The sequence below is a fragment of the Scomber scombrus genome, chromosome 14 (assembly GCF_963691925.1).
Source record: "Scomber scombrus chromosome 14, fScoSco1.1, whole genome shotgun sequence".
Taxonomy (NCBI): Eukaryota; Metazoa; Chordata; class Actinopteri; order Scombriformes; family Scombridae; genus Scomber; species Scomber scombrus.
In genome coordinates, this window is record NC_084983.1 from 10,791,532 (window position 1) to 10,813,565 (window position 22,034).

The window sequence follows — 22,034 nt, forward strand, 5'->3', positions numbered from 1 at the left end:
TGGAGAAATCTGTGGAGTCACACTTTTAAACTCAGGCACATTACCATGGCACGGGTACAAAATCATACCAATGCCACTGTGATCCTGCCATGTCATTGCATCAAATGTGGAACACGAGCATCTGTTCTTTCATTTTAATGTCTGGCTTGACTCCACCACTTTCATTTCTCTCACAGCAACGTGTTTTTCAGCATGCTCACTAAAACGGTACCTAATTATCTGATCTAGACTTGAGAATGAAAGAAAGAAAAAATAATCAGATATAATGTGATTGTCTTATCTATCTTATGTCCTCAGATGTACAGTCTGAGGCTTTTTTCTTGCTTCCTTTGACCGTCCAATGACCAGTTCACATGCATTTCTCCTCTGGCATTGCTGCAACACTTACTTAATTTCACTGTAATCTCTTAATCTGGTCGGCTAATCCAGAGCCTGCAGGCTGAACTTCTTTACCCTACTTTGTCGCTCCTCCTTGTGTCCAACGCCTGTTTTACTGTCTTCAAACCAGAGCTGAAGCAATTATCATCATTTTTCATTCTTACTGGTTTTTTCCCCCAGTTGTTATTAAATTATAATTCATTGCAGCTCTTTTAAATTACAGCACAGCAAATAAAATGTTTTTGCTTCATCACCCAATTGGACATTCTTGTTTCTACCCATGTGCATGTGGAGATTTGTTCTTCAACCAAAGATCTTCATAAAAATTTAAACTCTGTTCAGTTGTGCTGCATTGAAACATCCTCAGCAGCAGATAAATCAGCAAGGATTTCATTCAGAGATACTATAGGATCCAGGTGGCTGAGTAACGACCCCATGATATTAAAAGGCCTAGTCTTATATAATAATACGCACAAAAGGAACATGTTGCACTGCAACAGAACAGTGCCTCCTGGTGGACAGAAAGTGTTGCTCCCCAGTGTCACAGAATGTTATTTCCTGTTATCTCTGTTTATCCATTTCTTCTATGATACTTTGGAGATGCCCTCAAAAAGCAATATATTTATTTCTTGTGTGGCTGTATGATGTGTTTATTGGGAAGGCTGTAACAAAATCAGTGTAATGTGTCATCAAGAGCAAGGAAGGAAAAGGCAACAACATATAGATATTACATGCGGGCAGGTTTGCCAGTATGCATTATTAAGATGGAACAATATATTTTAAAAAAAAGTATTGTTTTGTTTATAAAAGAGTATTTTTATTGCTATTTTGTTGTAAAGAGGGGAGAATGTATAAGCTTGGATTGTATTATGTCATGGAAGCTACCTGGTAGGTTTTCATCATTAATTCAACAAATGGCAAAATGTAACAGCTTGATAGATGACAAAGTTGTTGTTTTTTTTTCGATGTAGACACATTTTTGTCTGAGCCCTTTTTTTATTTTATCAAACTGAGCTTGTGAAGCTTGCAGTGAAAGTTTTCTGAGCACTGTGTGTGTAGATGGGTCTATTGTATCAGAATCAATCAGTCATTAAAAGTAATTTGAAAGTATGAATGAACAGTGCTTTCAGAGAGCTTTCAAGTAAAAAAAACAACTTTTCAGAACCAAAATTGCAACAAGCCCCGATTCATGTGACATAAGAGTCAACTGTTCATGTTTCAAAAAAGAAGTAAACACACCAAACCCCACCACCCCACCACCCCACCACCCCACCTCCCACCCCCATTGTACTATTGCCTAAGACTGGGGTGCAAGGATAGTTCAAGAAGGAAATCCATTCCTTTTTTTGAGGTAGTCTCTCCAAAGTGGGTGATGAATCTATTCTGGATCTTTATTTTTTGCTCTTACTGTATGTATATTTTGCTCATGTTTACTGCAAAACAAGATAGAGAAATTAATAAATGTCATTTAAGGGAACTCAAACATCCCCTCTGCTTTGCCTCAGTCATGTTTTATGAAGTGTTTGACATCATCACAGCAGGAAGAAAAGGATTTATTATTCTTGGAACAACAATAAGATTTAAGTGGAAAGGTCATAATTCCAATGTGGATCCTTTGATCTTGGCTTAATATGAGTTAAAGATAAATTAAACGTAGTAAGGCATTTGTAGAGGACAGAGAAAGGAGCCAGGCAGTGTCAAAAGTAGCGCCATGTGGATGTAATCTAATGTAATCTCATTCACTGTAATCCTCACATCCTACAATGCCAGTGGACACATGCATTAGCCTGTGTGCACATACCAGTATGTGGCAACAAGTGAAAGCTAAAACCAACAAAAAAGACAGTCTATCTTGCTATGTGACATATGTGCAGCTGTGAATTGAAGAAGTGAGAAACTCTGCACATGTTGTCTACACACGTATCCAGAGGAAATACCAACATTAACACGTCATCCTCCTACACATATCAGAGGTCAAAGGTCACAGTCTGAAGTCTGGGCTGGATTCTCACCCAATAGATGTACATAATCATAAATACAGATGGACCCAAGATCAGAAAATACATTTATACTGTTTTAGGTTTTGTTCCTTTGGGAGTAGCTTTAATATAGTCTGCTGCCAACTGCTTGACAAGATTACAGCCTAAGTGTACTTCCGCTTAGTGACCTTCAAGCAGCTCTTGTCTCCTGCTTGCTCTGTGGCCTCAGGGTCTATCCTTATCTCTCCTTTCTCCACTGTTTCCTCAGAAAGAGAGAGCACTGAGTAGGAAAAGGGAGAGAGCCAGGATTATGTAGCATTAGAGGTATTTGTGGGTTTAAAATAGTCTGATCGAGACTAGCAGCGGTGACTGATAACTGCCTGTGCTCTTCTCTCTGTTACACACACAAAAAATTGCAAATCCAGAAGAATCTGCAACCTTCTGATTCTCTTCAGGGTTTTTTTTGTTATCTCACAAACAAAAAAGATATTCATGATCGCACTGCCACTGGGACTTTTCCACCATATGTGTTCCGAGTGTCACACAGAGCACATTACATCCATTGTGTTGTGAGGGAAGTGAAGATTAGTCTAGCAGAGCACTGGATCCTCTGCTGGATAGTGGACAACATTACACAACAGTTCAGTGACATTTAAATGTCAGCGCTATCAAATTATTGGACATGACTATTAGGAAAACAAGCAACTGAATTCTCTGACTTTTTTTGACAGATATTTAATGATTCTGAACATGATGCAAAAACTCACCATGTAGCACTGAGGAATTAATACTCCACACTCATATCACAGTGACTGTGAAGCACCATATTGTTCTTTGTTCAGCATATACTGATTTTTTTTGTCCATAATCAGGATAGATTGGTCCCAGAATTTAAGGCTAAGAGGTATCAAGACCAAGACAGTTTTGAGGTAGCATACTGAATCACCAAGCATTAACTACAATTAAAATGTTGTGTCATTTTCAACAGAGATTTAGAATGTAGAAAAAAAGGTAGTTTTTTTAAACTAAAAGACCAAAATTAAAAAAAAGAAGACATTCCAAGTTTTTGTGAGAGTGGACACAAAAACTCAAACCATACAATCTGATGCACTCCATTACAAAATCCACACCCCTGTGATACAGTCTCAAGATCATTGTACGGGTGGTTGGCTTTAGATTGTAAGACTGTACAGGTGACTTTAATACTTAGTAGTCTGTATTTAGCCAGCTGAAATGCATCATCAGCTGCCTTAAAAATGCTTCTAAGGTGTGTCATGAAATTTGATAAGGAATGTTAACAGACTGAAAGCAAACTGACTTTCAGTTCTAACTGATTGTTGGCAGCACTTTGGTTGGTGGGTAAATATGGCAACTGGGAAATATGGTACATTTCAGCTTAAAGAAGTCCATTCACATTTTCTTGAGGACCTGTTTATACATGATGTACAGGATACCATGAGGAGGCACTTGGCTGCGGCAACATAGCGGACATGGAAGACAACCACAATGGTCATTTTCTGCACACAGGAAGTCATGGGAAGACGTGTGGCAGAAGTTGCTCTTCTTCACGGTATTTGTTACATTCAGTGGTACATTGATACATAGGCTCAAAAGGATGACAGGAACCTGTCATGTCTGTTAAAATGTCTGTTAAATAAAACTTAAACCAGAGTATTGGTGACTGTTATAGCAGCAAATTAATAGCAGTGGTATCACAATCACTTATCTCTATCACATATAAAGAAAATATTCAATTGTCCACATACTTTTGGCCAGAGTATTTAGAGCTTCAGCCTTGTAAACAGGAATACTGTTACTTAAACCTGAGTAATAAAAATACATATTTTAGGAATTGTACAATAGGCCTTCAGTATATGTTCTATAGTTGCTGGAAAAATAATACATTTGACAAAAAGGAATGTTGATGTAAAACAACTTTGTTAATTTAAACATATTTGAATGTTAGATGGTTTTTAAATCCTGTCTTGAGATTTAAGATGAGAGATAATGGGGATATTATTTAAATAAAGCTTGTGGGGTGAAATTCTACTCTTGTTTTGAAAGGGCGAGATGTTGTCACATGCCTTCCTGGATGACTTTTGTGATTGTTGTCCGCCATGTTGCTGCAGCCAGGTTCTCCTGAACCATGAGGACAGTGCAACAACATGGTAAACAGCAGTAGGGGTATGTCCAGTCTCCTTTTCTATGGCAAGTCCAGCATGCCATTTTCTTCCAGACCTTTCTGCGTCCTGTCATACACTTTTCCAATGGCTTGAACCACTGTGTTCAGCACTATGCTCAGCTCTTCCTGATTCTGGACACATACCAGCTTGTAGAAGAAACTCCGCTCTGGCAAGGCAATGAAGGCCAGTTCGGCAGCCCTGCGGACAAACCAGGTGTGGTGGTTTGCCAGGGTGTTCTGGTAGGCCTCACGACACAGCTCTGAGGGGCTCCTGAGCCGGCCGGCCACTGGTGTCTCAGCCAGCTTCTCCAGGAAGAGCTTCAGCCAAAGCAGAGCTCGGTGCAGGCGCAGGAGAGTTCGGCATCCAGAGTCTGTCTGGTGGTGAAAGTCCACCAGACCTCGGCTCAGCTCTACTGAGATCATAGAGTGCAGAGAGTGGTAAGCACTGGTGTGCTGTGAAGCCTCCAAAGTACTCTCTGTCCCAGCCACTGAATTTATTGAGTGTATGTCTGAAAGCTCTTCTTCGGGGTTCTGTTCTGCCAACAGGGCCAGTTGGCGAATAATAGAAGTTTTGGTTTCTATCTCTTTAGATATCAGGCCGACCATCGGGCCCAGAGCCTCCATAAACCTGGGAGAGTAACACAGATCAGGATGAATCATTTTACATAGTGCAGATTATGTTAAGCCATAAATTACTTCAATCTTCCTAGAGGCTGTAATTAAATGCTTCTCTCTCTCACTGTGCTGTATCTGGTGATCTTACCTCACAAGTTCATCCCAGCTGGACAGATATGGCTTCAGCAGCACATCAGAGTTGTAGGCCTGTGCAGCCAGCAGGTGGGAGAGCAGCAGTGACACCTGGAACTTCTGACCAGGGCACCCCTCCAGGAGGTGCGAGCCCTCGGCCCCATCGGTCCCGCTGCTGTTGGACAGCTGGTGAAGCTGACAGTGGGGGATGGGAGGTGTGTGAGTGTGGGAGCGATCGACAGGGGACAAAGAAAGAGAGAAAGCAGAAGCGATTCACTACATTCAAATTGCCCATCTGCTGCACAAAAATAACCTTATGGAGGAAATGTAAAATGCTGTATAATGTGCTTCAACTCTTACCCCATTCACCTGATTGTAACCTTTCAAACAAGAATCCCAGTGGTAATCCAAACCTCCCTCTGCAGTGATACATTGTAAACAGAAACAAGGAGAAGCCTCACAGTTAGTTTTGTTTAACTTTCCCAATGAAACAGATACTTTTTTTTCTGATAAAGAAATACTGATACTCTCTTTCAACCACAGGGACATTCCAGCTATATGGGTGCATGTTACACAATTATTAAGAATAACAGGTCAACTAGACACCAAATTTCCACACATTAAATTAAATGAGAGTATCCTTTCTCATATAATGGCTTATTAAGAAACATCGCTGTCATGTGACAGATTTGTTAACATGAGAAACTGACTATATTTTCATACATTCTTGATTAATTCCACTTCAGGTTTAGATCACACTGTACAGTAGCACAAAGACAGGCATTCTTAAGGCAGCAGAAAATATACTTTTGACATCAGAATAAGCATGATGTTGAATTTGAATCATTTTTGAGCTCCTCCCAGCCTGTGACAAGCAAATCCTGTGACCTTAATTGACAGTCAACACAGCTTCGTTGACACACATCATGTGTGACACTGGGATCAATAATGGGCCCTTCAACTGCATGCTGCCATAGGGCCCCATCACCCATACACTTACACCTTTATACTATAAAACAAGATTTGGTTGTAGTTAAGAAAATAATTACTGCAGAAAAAGGAAAACTTCCACTGGTCACTCCTCCATTTACACTGCTATATACTATATCTCCTAAGTCAAATCAGGGCCATTCATTTGTGATGGAGTGTGATGAATTTGCGAGTTTCTCTGTTTCTTGGGGGGCATAAACTTGTTCAGATCAGCTCCGGTATGCCTGAATGAAGTAGGACCTCTTAGTATTCACTCAGAGGTCCCCCACAGATCTCAAGACCACACACTGGGGTCCACCTGCATCTGACTGCCTTACTGCCAAAAGCTGCCAATGATATCGCTCACAGTTCTGGCGGGTGACTGCAGCACCAAGTAACTGAAGTTATCCACAGAAACATCCTAAAAGATCAGTCCCCCCATCTGACCCGGCAAGACTCTGCTGAACTACTGAACTTCCTGTCAGACAGCTTGTTTGTCTCACAGAGCACCCAAACTTCTTCAGTTTTTTATCTCGACCATGACCTACTGTAGATGTTGCCATATATGGCAAACACGACTGGAATTCTTGCCTCTGCAAGAGCCATCTCTAAAATTAAGCTTCCAAAATCATATGAGGATTCAAATATGACTGTTCCTTTTTCTATCTGGAAACCTTCCTACTGAGTTTGTAGTCTAACTTAAGTATTTAAAATCCTGAAGCACTTAGAATTTAATCCAAGGTAGGGATAGAAATCACATGGTCCCAGTTTGAACATTTTTACAATGACTAACAGGTTTTTTTTTTTTTTAACAATTTCCCATATAAACATATTTATAAAGTTTCCTATTGACTTTGGATTGAAATGAGAGAGAACCATTTAAGTTATTTCTTTCTATACTTTTTGCTTCTTCTTACATGCTGTTCTTTATACATTCACACTATAATTTTAAGTCAAGCAAAGATACAGTTAAATATTTGTTGAGATTTAATGTCATTACATTCCAATCCAATTACATTCCCCGTCAAGTCACACATACTGAGGAAATATTGTTGTGATGTTTTAAAAAATATATAATTTTCGAGCATAACAGAGTGAGCAGAGAGTGGTGTGATGACCATGCTAAATTCTGTAGCTACCATATCATGTGACACACTCCTGATCCGGAACATAATCATTCCAAACAAGAGAGGGATTTTATAGATAAATAGTACAACATAGAAACCCCATACACACAGACATGCACACGCACGCGCACACGCACACGCACACGCACAAACACCAACACAGAAGTACTCACGCAGCCATAGGGAGCCGAGGAACAGTAGCAAGACTAAGATAGCTGCAGCAGCCTTGCTCTTAACACCCATATTGAACTCCAGTTTTGCTGCTGCCAGTCCCTCTCTGGTCCTTCTCTCTGTATTTTATCTTTTAATTCCTCTGTGTCTCACATGAGTCCTCGTCCCCTTGCACTGGCTGTCACCACAATTACTCTCTACCGGACCCCTGCCTCTGATCCCCCCCCACCCTCTTGTACTCTCAAATCTTTCATACTCTAAACCAAAACCTTAAATAAACAGTCCTATCCACCATTGTTCCTCAAAGAGCCTCTATCAATGTTTAACTCTATTTTACAACTGCTCTTTTTCCTGGTCACGCTATTGCAAGCCAAGCCTGTTGTTCTTTCTTTTTTTGTTTTTCTTTGACTCTTTCCTCTATCCTGCCTTTGTCTCTGAATGATTTTGTGGCTGCCTGTCTCTTGTGATGTTGCTCAATCTGTGGGTCCAGAGATCAGCCGAATGCAACCACTGGCTGATAAAGCAGAGCCAACGCAGCTTGTCCACGAGTAACCTCCTTCCTCCAGATTCATCTTCTATATATGCGCTATATTCCTGGTCAGCTTGAGTAAACACTTGCTCCCTCTCCCTATCCTCTCCTCCCACCACCGCCCTCCGTCTTCCCTCCCCTCTCTCTCTCTCTCTCTCTCTCTCTCTCTCTATAACTCACTCACACACCGCAGCCACCAAACACCACACCAGTGCTGATACATGTCTGAAAGCATGCTGGTTTAAATGACAGTATAACAGCGAACATATCTCAGCACATTCTCTCAATGTAGACAAATGTTTCATTTTATTTTTTGTCTTCATGACAAGACATGACAACCTATTACAAACCTCTGTGTCGATTCAGTCATGAGACAAAGGAGTCTTCTTTTGGTGGCTGAACAGAGACAGAGAGCTGTGATGCCAAATCCATGTTTGTAAATGAATAACAAAGTCTAACCAATCTTATCCTAGCTGAGACTGCAAAAGGCACAAAATGCCAATTCATGCTAATCTAATACTAGATATGACAAAGAGAACTGACTCTGCAAAAACTAATCTATTTCAGATTATTTAAAATATATATATGTATATAAAAAATATCTATGTAAATAAATCAATCAAATTTCCTTTCTCTTGTCACCATATCTTTTATGTTGATTATTAATGATTTAATATGATGAATGATTCAATGACTGAAGTCTAAAGTCTGAGATGCTTCAGTAGAAGAGGAGGACCAACGTGGAGCATAAACAGTACTACCATGATTACTGATTACTGATAGTGATAATCATGGGAAACCCACAGATTGCTCCTTATCACTGGGCTTGCTGCTCCTTCCATTGGGGGGAGGTGAACAGACATTGAACTCTACACTCAAGCCGGACCACATGTGTGCTCACAGAGAGGGACTTAACAATGGTATTTTTCAGTAGGGGAGCGGGAAAATAGTGAAAGCAGGGGCATTCATTACTCAGCTGGGAGGGGCCCGGTCATGGGGCTTTTATTCTGCGCAACCAATAGATGATCCCTTCTGAAATAGGCAGCAATTGACAAGGGGAGGCTGAAAACATGTGACCCTTTCAGAAGACTCAAACCATTTGGCTCCACAGGGCTGGGACTCTCTAGTTTCTGCTCTGACGCAACAACACAGTTTGAAACATCAAAATCTTACATTTAGCTGTGGTAAAAAGCTGTGGACTCCTAGCATGACATACAACTGCACAGGGCGAGGAGATTAAAACACGTGGTATAGATACACACTGTGTGACTATGTTTATGTATGGAGGTTCAGTAGAGCAGGAAAGAGGTATTTTGTCACTGTCAAACACTGCATTTTACCAGAGTGGATTTTCCACCATCCTGTTCACAAGACTATTATTGGACTGAGAAACACATCTGGAGAGTCCAATGTTGTAACCACAGTACACCAGAATGTAATCCATGGTGGTTTTGTCATTTGTACAAAACTTGGTCTGAGGTTTAAAACATCTGGTTTTGCAATGTGCATTCAAACAAAAGTTTAAATTGTTATTTTTAAAGAAACATTTTAAGACATTTACTGATATGGGTTTTACTGTCGTAACTTTATCCATGGATGCACAACAGGCACTGCTGATTTAAAAAATGTCTTAGCCTAACTGCATTAACGCTATAATGGCCAAAAATCCCTGCTTTACTGAATGTGGCTATATTTATAACACTAGTTATAAAAAACAGTTAAACATGTCTGTCTGACATTTTGCAATGGCTGGCCTCCATGCCAGTTATTTTAAAGAGCTGCTGTGGATAATTGGGAGAGGTTGAGAGAAGGAAGTTAGAAAAGCAAACACTGGACTTTGCCCAGACACTGTCATCAACTGAACATACTGCTGGAATTATATCAAAATGTCTATTTGGTGCACCAAAAACTTTTGTTGGGTTATTAGGCATTGCCTAAATTTAAAATGCATATTGTTTTGCAGTAGCTCTGCTTTGTGAACAGGCTTTCCTGGATTTGACACTGGACAGATGCAGCCTTTCTTCTGTCTCTGAGCTCTAACTGTGAGACATGTAATCTGCCTTCTGGAGGCTCCAGTTACCTTAAGGAAGCTCATCTCTGTTTCCCTAACTGTATATTTAGAAGTACATAACATACTGTGCAACTCATATGGCACATACCAAAAATCAGTCTGTTGCCCTTGTCACTGCAAAGTTACACTACTTATATTACTCACAGTACTAATTATAATAGCAAGTTCCGTCTCAGGATTTGAAATGAGTAAAACTGTGTGTGTATTGTACTTTTCTGTGTTGTTTTTGTACGAATATATGCATCTGGTGGAAACCAAAAAAGTTAACAGACTTATCTTGATGTAGATCTGAGTCTCTGGCTCCATGTTTTCATGAGTATTGTCTGCCTCCGGCTCTCTAACCCCACGACAGTTTGGTCAACAGACACTCTCTCACTCCTGGAGCCCTGCTGTTGTAGTGGTAAGGCTCTGCTGTATGTATTAATACCCTGGACACATAGCATGGGGAAAGCAAGCCTGCCAACCCATCACCTGTTCACCTTGCTGCACGCAAGGGTGTATGTATCTCTGTTTTATTGCACACATGCACACACACACACACACACACACACACACACACACACACACACACACACACACACACACACACACACACACACACACACACACACACACACACACACACACACACACACACACACTCTCACTGTGTCTCTCTCTCTCTCTCTCTCTCACACACACACAAACCGAAAGCCAAAGTCATCATCATATTAATCGTACAATATGTTTTGTAATATGGCACAGCATCAAATTAAAACTATCATTATCTATGACAATTTATAGGAATATTTGAGATGTACAGTACCACACCATGAGAGCATATTTCCACACTTCTCACTCACTAAATGTCTATCAAAGAAATACATCTGGAGGGATACAGGCATCACCACAGATAGTTGGTGTGTAATGATCATGGATGATGATTATTGTGGGTGACCGGAGTGTGACTTGACGTCCTGGTTTAGTGCCTCACAGCTGCTGTGTAATCTGAGTCCATGGATAGCAACAGCCGGGGTGGGTGACAGTCAGAGGGGCTTGGTGTGGGGGGCTCTTCCTCTCTGCCTTTACTCTTCGTCTCTCTCTCTCTGTCTGTGTCTCTCAGTCTCTTCGTCTCTCTCAGATTTTATATTTAAATATAGTTCAGTGCGCAACAGTGAAGAGGTCTTGGAACATGATGGCAGCGTACAGTTTTGGGATATTTTTCGGACTCATAACTATACTTGGGACTGTAGTGGTTCAGGGTAAGTGGCGCAGTTGCAAACTTTATTGCACTTCCTCAGTGACTGGCTGGCTACCTTTTTATTATCAAAATAATCTTCTGCCAGTCGTGTGCAGACAGAGGATCTGTGTTCAGAGACACAACCAAATCTAAAACTCGTACTACATTGATTGACAGGCCAGAGAAAACTTTCCATACTTAAGACCTCATGAATAATGCACATACTGTATTTTGTAGAAAGTTTATCACATGCAGTTGTAAATGATCAACTTTTGTGTAGATGATTTTGGAGGCAGAAAAGTAAATTCCCCTCTGTTGATAGCACATCTGTCATATATACAGTATATCTACAGTATGTACTTCCTGGTGTAATGTGTGACAGATATTGTAGATCATGCACCTTATTCATATGTGTGCATGACTTGTTTGCACTTTGGGCTTTTTCTCTGCTCATATACAGAAAGCGAATTGTTTTGTATAACCATTCATTCTGATGTCGACACGATCATCTGTTTTGCAAACTCCTGCAAGTTGAAGTATTATGTTTATTGCAGTCAATGCTAAATTTATCAGACAGGCACAACAAGTCACTTACTGTTAACTTAACAAGCAACAAATAAGGCAGAAGGTCATTTGAGCTTTTCATGAGAACACTGATGACCCCATTGTCACCAGTAGTATTGGAGTGTGTAAAGCTGTTCTGCTCGGCACAGGTGATTTCTGCAACAAGAGGGTGCCAACTGGTCAGAAAGGCTGCAGTTTCAGTGGGAGCAGAGGTGAAAGCCGGAATTTAAAAATACTGAATAATGCAGGATTTGGTGGAATTTGGCACTTCTGCAAATCCAGTTGGCCAGTCAGGAGGGAAAGATTGAGTTCAGCAATTGCCGGGAAATGTTTTCACCTGGGAATAATGCCATAAGGTGTAACAAGCATATTTATGATATTCCTAACACAAGTCAGCCTCCCTGACAAAAACAGATGCTGGAAATAAGACTAAGGACAGCTTAACCTTACATCCAGGAGGAAGAATGCAGACTCTTACACTCTTACAGATAATCAGATCATCATAGGAATTTACAAATGAAGCTGACATGGTCTGTCACGTGAAATACTTGAGATGAACTTGAGTTGAAGCTGCCATTTGGTCTCTATGCATTTGGAACAACAGCTGCACTTACAATCTCGGTATTAAGTCAAACCCAGTCACGGTGAGCATCAGAGCCCCACAAGGTGTGATATTAAGAATAGACTCTGCTCCTCAGTCTGTCTTTATTGAGTTATGTCAATGTACTGGACTATAATGCAGCTGACTGGTATCAGCGCTGAGATTGTGGACTGAGAGAAGATTCTTACCGGAAGGTGCACCACACACATCCTCTTCTCCTAAAATATGCTCCTCTTTCTCAGTAACCCACTAGACAGCCTTGAAATCCCTTTGCTCATCATGTTTGAAAATGTCACATGAATAGGAGTGTGTACTGCACAATTGGACACGGTCAACTAAGGTGAGCTTGGTTGCTTTTACCCCAGTCAAACAGCAGTGTTGCAATGTTTACCTGTTTGGCCGTGTTGTTCTGACACTGGACGCATCCTTTTATGCCACCTGCCCTCGTGTCACCTTAAAGTGTCAACTGAGCCACATCACAACAAAATATGTTGTCACTTACAGCTACAGTACTGCTATCTAGCGATGTAGATTTCTTCTACCAAAGTTTTGAGATTTGCGCCTGTGTAACTTCGGCCTTATTTTGACCATGGTCATGAGGTAAATATAAACTTATTGTTGCCAACCAAAGACGTACTACAGAATTATTAGAGCATTACAGTCATTTTTCATGTCAATTTGATGTCTCTACTGTAAAAGACCTATGTTCTGTAAGATCTATTTGTAGTTTCTATATGAACTATAGGTAGAAATTATCTTTTTTTGCCTCCATGATTAATTATTTTACAAACTCAAATGGATATTTACCTGATGGGATACTGCAGTGTTGCTGAATTTTTATGAAATGTGAGTGTATGACCACCACGTGGCTGCATTCTCGCTTTTTACATTTCACTAATTGTTACATCTGTTGTTCAGTCACCCATGTGCCAAGTAATATGTAGCAGTTTCTAATAATCAATAATTGACAAATCCATACTAAGTGAGACTTCTCACCATTACATACATGTACTATTACACAGACTGTCCCGTGGGAGAATTATAATTACAGTTCAAAACTATGTGACATGTTTGTGACTGACAGGACCAGGCAGACCTGGGAATGAATCAATAATGGGGGACGACATCCTTACTGCTTTTTCGTTTATGTTGCTGTCATCTTTTCTACCTAGTGATGATATTGATGATTATTGTAGATGACCTGAGTGTGACTGAAAGTCTTAGTGTAGAGTTTCCGAGCTGCTGTGTAATCTGAGCTATAGATAGTTGACAGCTGGGAGGAAAGAAGCAAGGGGTGGGAAATAACCTTTACCTTTCTTTCTCCGTCTTTCTTGAAGTTTATACTGATATACATTGTAGCTGAGGAGTACAGATGCCAACATTGTCATTAAGAATATTATATATACAAGCCTGTAGACTTTAAATTGTGCATGTTTTGCAGACTCCTGGCAAATCATAAAACATTGTCTCATCTCTCCAACCTGTAGTTGGTGTTTTTCTCAACACTTGTGCACCTACGCAGCAAAACATACTGCGCATATTTACTTCAAAATGTATTCAGAAATGCATGTGATCAAAAATGTACGTAGCTACATGCGGATGATATAAATACTTGAAGACTGAACAAACAATAGGTTTAGATAAATAGGTCGATAGTGTTGTGTGCAATGCAGGCTGAGGTTATACAGCTGGTTGCAGGAAGGTTATTACAAAAGTGTTCAAATTCAGGTAAAGGTTGATTTGGTTAGTCATTTACTGTTGATCACATGATGCCAAGTCATTTCAGCTCTGTGGATTTTTGTGTTTCTCATCATAACGCATTTTGGGTATGAGGTCTAACAAATATGCTGAATCCATTTTCTTCCTCATAGAACATCTTTAAAGCCATTTTATAAAAAATATGTTTTAAAGTTTGTTGGTGCATTGCAGCATTTCTCAGTACATTACAGCCACCTGTAGATCAGTGGAAGTGTGAAAACCACTTTTTAGTGCTACCAGAGGTTTGAAACTCCCCTCCCCTCGACTGGGGAGAGACAAGCTGTTTTACATGTTTAAACATACACGTCTGTGTGCTTATATGTACGAATAACAAAAGTAGCCTCCTTTGCATCTAAATTTAATTGTTTCTACTACTCATTCTTAATAGTAGAATATTACAGTTTATGTCCACAGTGTGTCAGTGTAGATATTTGATTTTACTGAAAAGCACATCTGTATAAACCACCTTTCAGTCTGGCCATGAAGCTAACTTCATATTCTCTCTCACTTGTGCTACATACAGAAGCATACCATCTTAATTATTTTGTTACAATTAAGTTACAGTTTTTGTGAAGATATTAATTAGAATGGCTCAGAAAGATTGATCCATTTAAAGTTTGCTAACATTAACAAACATTAGCTGCTATAACCTACTGGTCACACCAGATCAAATAATACTGTAGCAGCAAAACCCCTGATTATGTTACATTGAGGAATAGATTTTTGGTCACATTCTGGCTCTTGGCCTAATGATGATATATTTACCCAACTTTTTATTTACTACATGTTTAGACATAGTTTACTATAGACTATTTCAGATATTTCTCGCCCTCCGCTCATGAAATATTAACCAGGCATAATCCCAACCCATATGTACATAATCTCACTCCCCTCTTCATCTGTTTCTTGCAGTGCAGTGTAATGAGGAGTCAAAGCTGATGGGTGACTTGTTCAAAAACTACAACAAGAATATTCGCCCAGTGGTTCATCCTGAAGACAAGGTCGTGGTTCAGATCAAGCTTACCCTCACTAACCTTATCTCCCTGGTGAGAACTCGCTCTTCCTATATGTTGCAACAACACTCCACTGCACATTACAAATATGATCAAGGGCGTAAATGAGTGCCACAGCTCCGTACAGCAAAGATACACTCTACACACATTCTCAAAGGACAATATAGCATTAATCATCATTCTGAGCTTTTGACTTGAGCATTTAATAGCTGCTACATCACTTATATGATGACAAAGCGGTGTATGATATGAATATTCATGTTTTCTTCCCTTGTACACACACAGAATGAAAAGGAGGAGACTCTTACGACCAATGTGTGGATTGAGATTGTGAGTTTTTCCTCTCTTCATCCTTGCATTTCTGTTTTGTCTGTACTATTTTAGGGAAGGCTTTTGGTAGTAAGGTTCATTTAGCCACCAAGAATCAGTCCCTGTTACTCATTCAATGTTTCATGTTGTGGCTAGTTTTTAATGTCACAGTTGACCTTTTTCTCAAATGTCATCAACAGCAATGGATTGATTATCGCCTTGCCTGGAACACATCTCAGTATTATGGCATTAGTGTAATTCGCGTCCCCTGCAAAACTGTTTGGCTTCCTGATATTGTCCTTGAAAACAAGTAAGGCAATAATTTAAAAAAAGCAGTGCAGTATTGCTTATTTTCCCTGCCTGCAGTTTCATCTTTAAAAAAGAAAAGAGTGGTGTCAACCATTTCTGTTTTTTGTCTTTAATCTCTGCAGCATTGATGGCAAGTTTGATGTGGCTTATTATGCCAATGTGTTGATCAGCAATGAGGGTTGGATATACTGGCTACCTCCTGCCATCTATCGCAGCACTTGTGCCATTGAGATCACCTATTTCCCATTTGATTATCAAAACTGCACGCTAGCATTCAGGTATGGTACACTCATTTTAAAATGCATGTACTACATATAAATGTTGATGTATTAGTTTTTATTCTATTCTGTTCTGTCTTCACTGCCACAAACCTAGATCCCAGACGTACAGTGCCAATGAAGTGGAACTCATCTTGGCTGGTGTACAAGAAAACGAGCCTATTGAATGGGTGGACATCGACCCTGAGGCTTTTACAGGTACACTGCATCCACATTCAATGCTCCACCATTCAAACTGCACAATACCCCTCTAGCTTAGTGTTTTTTTCACCTCTTAGAGAACGGCGAGTGGGCCATCGTCCACCGTCCAGCCAGGAAGATGATCAACTCAAGATATTCTCCAGATGACTTGGAGTATCAGGAGATCCTGTTCAATCTGGTCATTCAGAGGAAACCCCTCTTCTACATCATCAACATCATCCTCCCCTGCTCCCTCATCTCATCACTGGTTGTACTGGCCTACTTCCTACCCGCACAAGGTCAGTCAAGTTATTGTTTCATTTCAGGTGACTATTAATACATCTATTATTAAGGTTTTAAATGAGGCAATATAATAAGGCTGTCGTAAATGCTTTAATAGCTTGTATAATGGAAATAAGCACAAAATAATAATCTATTTCATTGGCTATAATAATAAAAGAGCAATATTTAGTAGTCATTATATAAGGAAATATATTCTAACAAAAAAAGTCTTAGAAAAACACTAGTATCTGTAACTTATTTGCATATTTATTTTATTATTATATTATTATTATATTATATATCTTTATATTATATGGCTTATTTTAAGCCATGTTGTTTAAAATATACATATTTTTTAAATATGTTACTGAGATTTATTTTGCTTTATAATGCCTGAGCACAGTGAATGTACTGTAAGTATTTGGTTTTATTTGGTATGGTCCTTTCTGTTATCCCTTTTGCAGCTGGGGGACAGAAGTTGACTGTGTCCATCTCTGTTTTGCTGGCTCAGACTGTCTTCCTCTTCCTTATTGCTCAGAAGGTTCCTGAGACATCTCTCTCTGTCCCTCTCATCGGCAAGTGAGTCAGTTTGTTTTCGTCTTCTCAGTGTCACAGGGCCTCAAGTGACCTTTCACTGCGGCCCTAGATTTCTGCAGTCTTTGCATCTCATTCATCCGTATAGTCTACTCTGAGTCCTCTCTCCAACACAGATCCTCTCTCACATCTTCCTCAGGTACCTGATCTTTGTCATGTCTGTCACTACTCTTATCGCTACCAATCAAATTGTGGTGCTGAACTTCTCCCTGCGCAGCCCCAGCACTCACACCATGTCTAATACCATCAAACATGTGAGTACATCCTATGCAGTTGAGACAAATGTATCTATTTAAGAGTTATTTTTATGTGAACTATCTTTTCTGTGTCCTGCAGATGTTCCTGGAGACGGTACCTCGCCTCTTAGGCATGTCCCCACTGGTGGATGACAATGAGGAAACAACAGAGATAAACGGAGTGAGGGAGCGGCGGCGAAGCTCCTTTGGCCTCATGCAGAGAGCAGAGGAATATGTGCTCAAACAACCTCGCAGTGAAATGATGTTTGACAAGCAAAGAGAGAGGCATGGTCTCACGCGATCGATTGGTAAGATATCTAATTTTAACACTATGATCCAGCTGTAGAATCTGACCAGTCATTGCACCCCAGTATGATTTTACAGCAGTCCAGCGTGAAAAAACAAGTTCTTACCTACTTACATCTTACCCACAACAAAATGTAAATGCATGCAGGCTGTGCTTCCCTGGAATTTACTGTGGCTTTGCTTGATAACTGTGTACAAAATATGAATAATTTAATAGTGACCCATTCATTTTTGATAAACGTCACGATACAGATGTTGCTTAAAGGGCATTGTATCAAATTAATTCCTACTCTGTATATTGGCCAATTATTTATGTGTTACAGGCTTCTTAAGCCACATGTATGTTGTGTATCACCCTTTTTTCTCCTCATAAAAGATGCCTGTGTCTGCCTTGCTGTGGCTTGCTGTTGTCTAATTGTCAGTGTCTTCTTCCCCCTAGTGGACAATATAGACGTCAGCAGCACAGCCAACCTGTATAAGAGTTTGGCACAAGCTGCACCTGAGATCAAGCAATGTGTAGATGCCTGCAACTTCATTGCAGAGAGTACAAGACAACAAAATAACATTGGATCTGTAAGTGTTACTTCATACTTATCTGCCTAGACAAGCTTGAATGCTATTTCAATTATGTTTTGGTTGTGTCTTCATATTACAAATGTTCCACTCTATTGCATCAACTGTTATCTTAGTTCTTTAATTTCTACTAACTTATTTTTTCCAAATAAAGGAAATTGAAAGCTGGGTACTGATTGGGAAGATGATTGACAAGGTGTGCTTCTGGGCTGCCTTTAGCCTCTTCATCATCGGAACAGTGGGGATCTTCCTAACGGGACACTTCAACCAGGCACCAGACCTTCCATTTCCTGGTCAGAACAAAAAATATGTTCCATCTTAGAAACCTTGAAAGAAAAAAAGCCTTTAACTCTGATGAAACCTTTCCAAGGGTCACTGTACCTCATGCTGTGTATAAGACTGAGCGGTCTTCCTTATTGACTCCTGTACTCAGAATCAGGCTTTAACAACAGAGATTTCAAACCGAAACTGTCTGTGTCCATGTGTCTGTGTCAGACTTATCTTTGTGAATACTTGTCAGCAGCTGAGAGTTTTCATACAAACTTGCAACTTAGTTCTCGGTCCTTCATCTCAGTCTAAGTTCTTTGTATGTACACATTAAGTGGGTGGATCAGGTCTATTTAAAGAAAAGTGTTGTTTTAAATCATTACCATTACAATTATCATCACCATGATCATAAGAAATCATGCAAAGTACAATTATTATTTGTCTGTTTTGAACTATAAACAGTGTGAGTTAAAGTTCAGACTTGAGATTATAGTTGATGGGAAATGCTGAAGCTACTTCTAAGCCATTCTGAGAAAGTTATTTTTTCATATCAGAATGTTCACAGCATCGTTATGTATTACATTGAACCATTAAGCTCTGGGTGGAAGTAAAGAAGGTTCATTAACTGTTTAACTGATTTTATTTAAATGTTGTGTGCTAACATTGCCCATCTATGCACACACTACAAAACATATCTGCTAAAGTCTGAATGGGTTTTCCTGCATGTACTATGTCTTATTTGAAGAACCTGTGCATGCAACTTGAGCCAGCTGACTCTGAATCAAAGCCTTATTCTTTCTACTATGACTTATTTATTAGGATGTCTTGTTAGAGGTATATGGATTGGAGGGATATTGTCTTGATATCATTGTGCCATGTTTTTTAAATAAATATTTTATTTTGTGCATCATGACTTGTTAAATCAATTTATTACAAAGTGTGAGTTGTGTAAAATCCCCTTATGTAATTAGGAAAAGGCATTTTAATCTTTAAGTGAATGTCAAGATAAAAAAGTCTGGGCTGTATGCATCGCAAAATGTCTTGCTGCTGAACGAGGGTCCCTCTACTGAGATAATTACATATTCTCAGTTGCAAGTTTTAATATAATGCTAAACTGAAAAAACACCCAGAAAACTCTATGAGCACCATGAGCAACAGTGAAACTGATCATTTGTGAAGTCATGAAAAATGCACATATCCTAATCAACATGTCTAATCACTTAAACTTCTTACTTTTCTACTTTATAATATTTCTCTCTATGTTTAGTTGTTCAAGGTATGTGAGTGTATGTATGTGAAAAACAAAGGTATTAACTATATTGAATACGTTTGTATTTGTTTGTAGGTCATAGTATTTTATTATATATGTATTGAACAGATCTTGATGATTATATCTAATCCCATTGTAACAAAACATAAAATCAATTATTTTAAGTCACTTAACATTTTGATTTATTCTTAAAATCACTCAATTTTAGTAATGCACTGTTGTAAACTATGTACAAATTCATTTTGCTGTAAGTGTGGTTGAACACCACCATGTGGTGTTAAACGAACTACACCAAATAAACAGGCCTTAGATCCTACAGCGCCACCCCAGACCAACATTCAAAGCTGATCTAATTGCGAACTGTCAAGGGTCTCAAATGCCTTGTTTGGTTAAATTTTCTTGTGTCTAAGATAGTCCACTCATAAGTTACTCATTCTGTTTATGTACCCCATCGTATACACTATGTGTCATGGAGCGAGCAGGCGAGCTTATTAAGAGGAAGTGGAAAAACACTACAAAAATAAATGTCACCACATAATGGAAAAAATGGAAGAAATCTCAGGAGGGGAGATAAAGAAAGACCAACCCCCCCTTCCTCCCCAGAGGAATACAGTCAATCTAATTTAGATATAAAAAGTATATTGTCCAATAAAATAAGTAGGCCAATTGTCCAAGTACAATTAACAGTAGACACTAACACATTATAATTATATTTTCCAGGAACTTGTCAAATAAGCACTGCAAATGAGCTATTTGAAGCTTTCTATTTAGTCAGGATCCTGAGGGTAAAGTCCTCCCTAAGCGGTTACCTCATACATTTTGTTAAAGATTCCTTAATCCTTGTATCAATTTGAACCCTAGCCACCATCTTGATAATGATGTGGTTGAAATGTTTTATATTGTTCATGACATGGTTATACTGACATGTAAATCACTATCCAGGGTATTTAGGGTAGGTCAATGTGCATCCTGTGTCATCCTATCCTTGATGGGAGAGCATATCTCCTGGATGTGGTGATAAAATGTTCACCATCTGAAGTCTAAATGTTTTGAATAAAACATTATAATGAAGATGTAGAAGATATACATTTTTTTCTTCTCTTGTGCTTCTCACTATTACCTTATGTCTGTCTGTCTTCAGTAAGACTGCTGGGAATGGGTTTTTTTTTGACTGCATGAATGAACATTAAATTGGGAACAAAACACCAGGAGAGGTTCAGAAACAACACCTAAGAAATAGTTAAATAAGGACACTGAAAACAATACACTCACTATCAGACACTTAGTTTAGATAATTGAGATAATTATGACATTGGTAGGGTATGCTTGTCTCTCAGTCTTTCTGTTGTAACTTAAAAACCCAAACAGAAAATGTTTATACAGTAAAACAAATCAGCCATAAATCCATCATTGTTAATCTTAGGAACCTCTTGCCAATCTTTTAGAGTAGAAATAATGCCAAAATTTCAGTCGAATGCTTTTAAATCTTTTTTTTTTCACTCATTTTGAAAGGTTTGATTTCTCATGAATAACATTTCCATGCTGAATGAGTCTCTTGTGCCTCAGAATGATATTGTGATATCCCAAAAATGTGTTACAACTTAATTTAAGACAGTGAACATAAGAAAGGCTGCTGGCCCCGACACCATCTGTTGTCACATGTTGCCTTACCGTGCTGATCAGCTCAGCGAGGTCTTCACAAAACTCTTCCAGATGTGTGCAAAGTGTGGCCAGATAAAACATCCTCTATAATCCCCATCCCAAAATCAAAAAACCCCAAGGAAGTATCTAAGGACAGTGTTTGACTCTCAGGTCAAGTCTGATGCAAACATAGAGCCAATTGTCAAGCATGGACAACACAGAATTCACTTAATGTGAAAACTTAACTCTTTCTGTATGTGTCATAATACTTTATGTAACTTTATCAATCTTCTATTGAAATCCTTTTAAATGTTTTCGTTCAAATGTTGGTTCAATGGGTTGTCTGTGAAGGACATGCATAATCTAAATTACATTGTTAATGTCTGCTCCAAGATGATTGGAGTCGAACTAAAAGACTTGCGCTCCCTCTGTAAGAAACTCCAGAAAGCAAAATGTGTCAATTATTAGTCAATCTGACCAT

The 22,034-nt window shown here is 39.2% G+C and overlaps 2 protein-coding genes across 2 annotated transcripts; one reads left to right on the top strand and one right to left on the bottom strand.

Moving 5' to 3' along the window:
• Positions 1–3,772: 3,772 nt before the first annotated feature.
• Positions 3,773–8,127, bottom strand: gltpd2b (glycolipid transfer protein domain containing 2b). Its single transcript, XM_062433083.1, has 4 exons — positions 7,556–8,127; positions 5,647–5,705; positions 5,303–5,481; positions 3,773–5,167 (listed from the first exon to the last, which is right to left on the bottom strand). Exons 1-4 carry the CDS (start codon positions 7,623–7,625, stop codon positions 4,561–4,563), a joined length of 915 nt encoding a protein of 304 aa, XP_062289067.1. The 5' UTR covers positions 7,626–8,127; the 3' UTR covers positions 3,773–4,560.
• Positions 8,128–12,997: 4,870 nt separating this feature from the next.
• chrne (cholinergic receptor, nicotinic, epsilon) lies at positions 12,998–20,080 on the top strand. Its single transcript, XM_062432830.1, has 12 exons — positions 12,998–13,137; positions 15,208–15,341; positions 15,594–15,638; positions 15,818–15,927; positions 16,049–16,204; positions 16,302–16,402; positions 16,483–16,683; positions 17,131–17,245; positions 17,400–17,514; positions 17,597–17,804; positions 18,242–18,375; positions 18,530–20,080. The coding sequence occupies exons 2-12, from the start codon at positions 15,234–15,236 to the stop codon at positions 18,695–18,697; spliced, it is 1,461 nt and encodes a 486-aa protein (XP_062288814.1). The 5' UTR covers positions 12,998–13,137; positions 15,208–15,233; the 3' UTR covers positions 18,698–20,080.
• Positions 20,081–22,034: the final 1,954 nt, after the last annotated feature.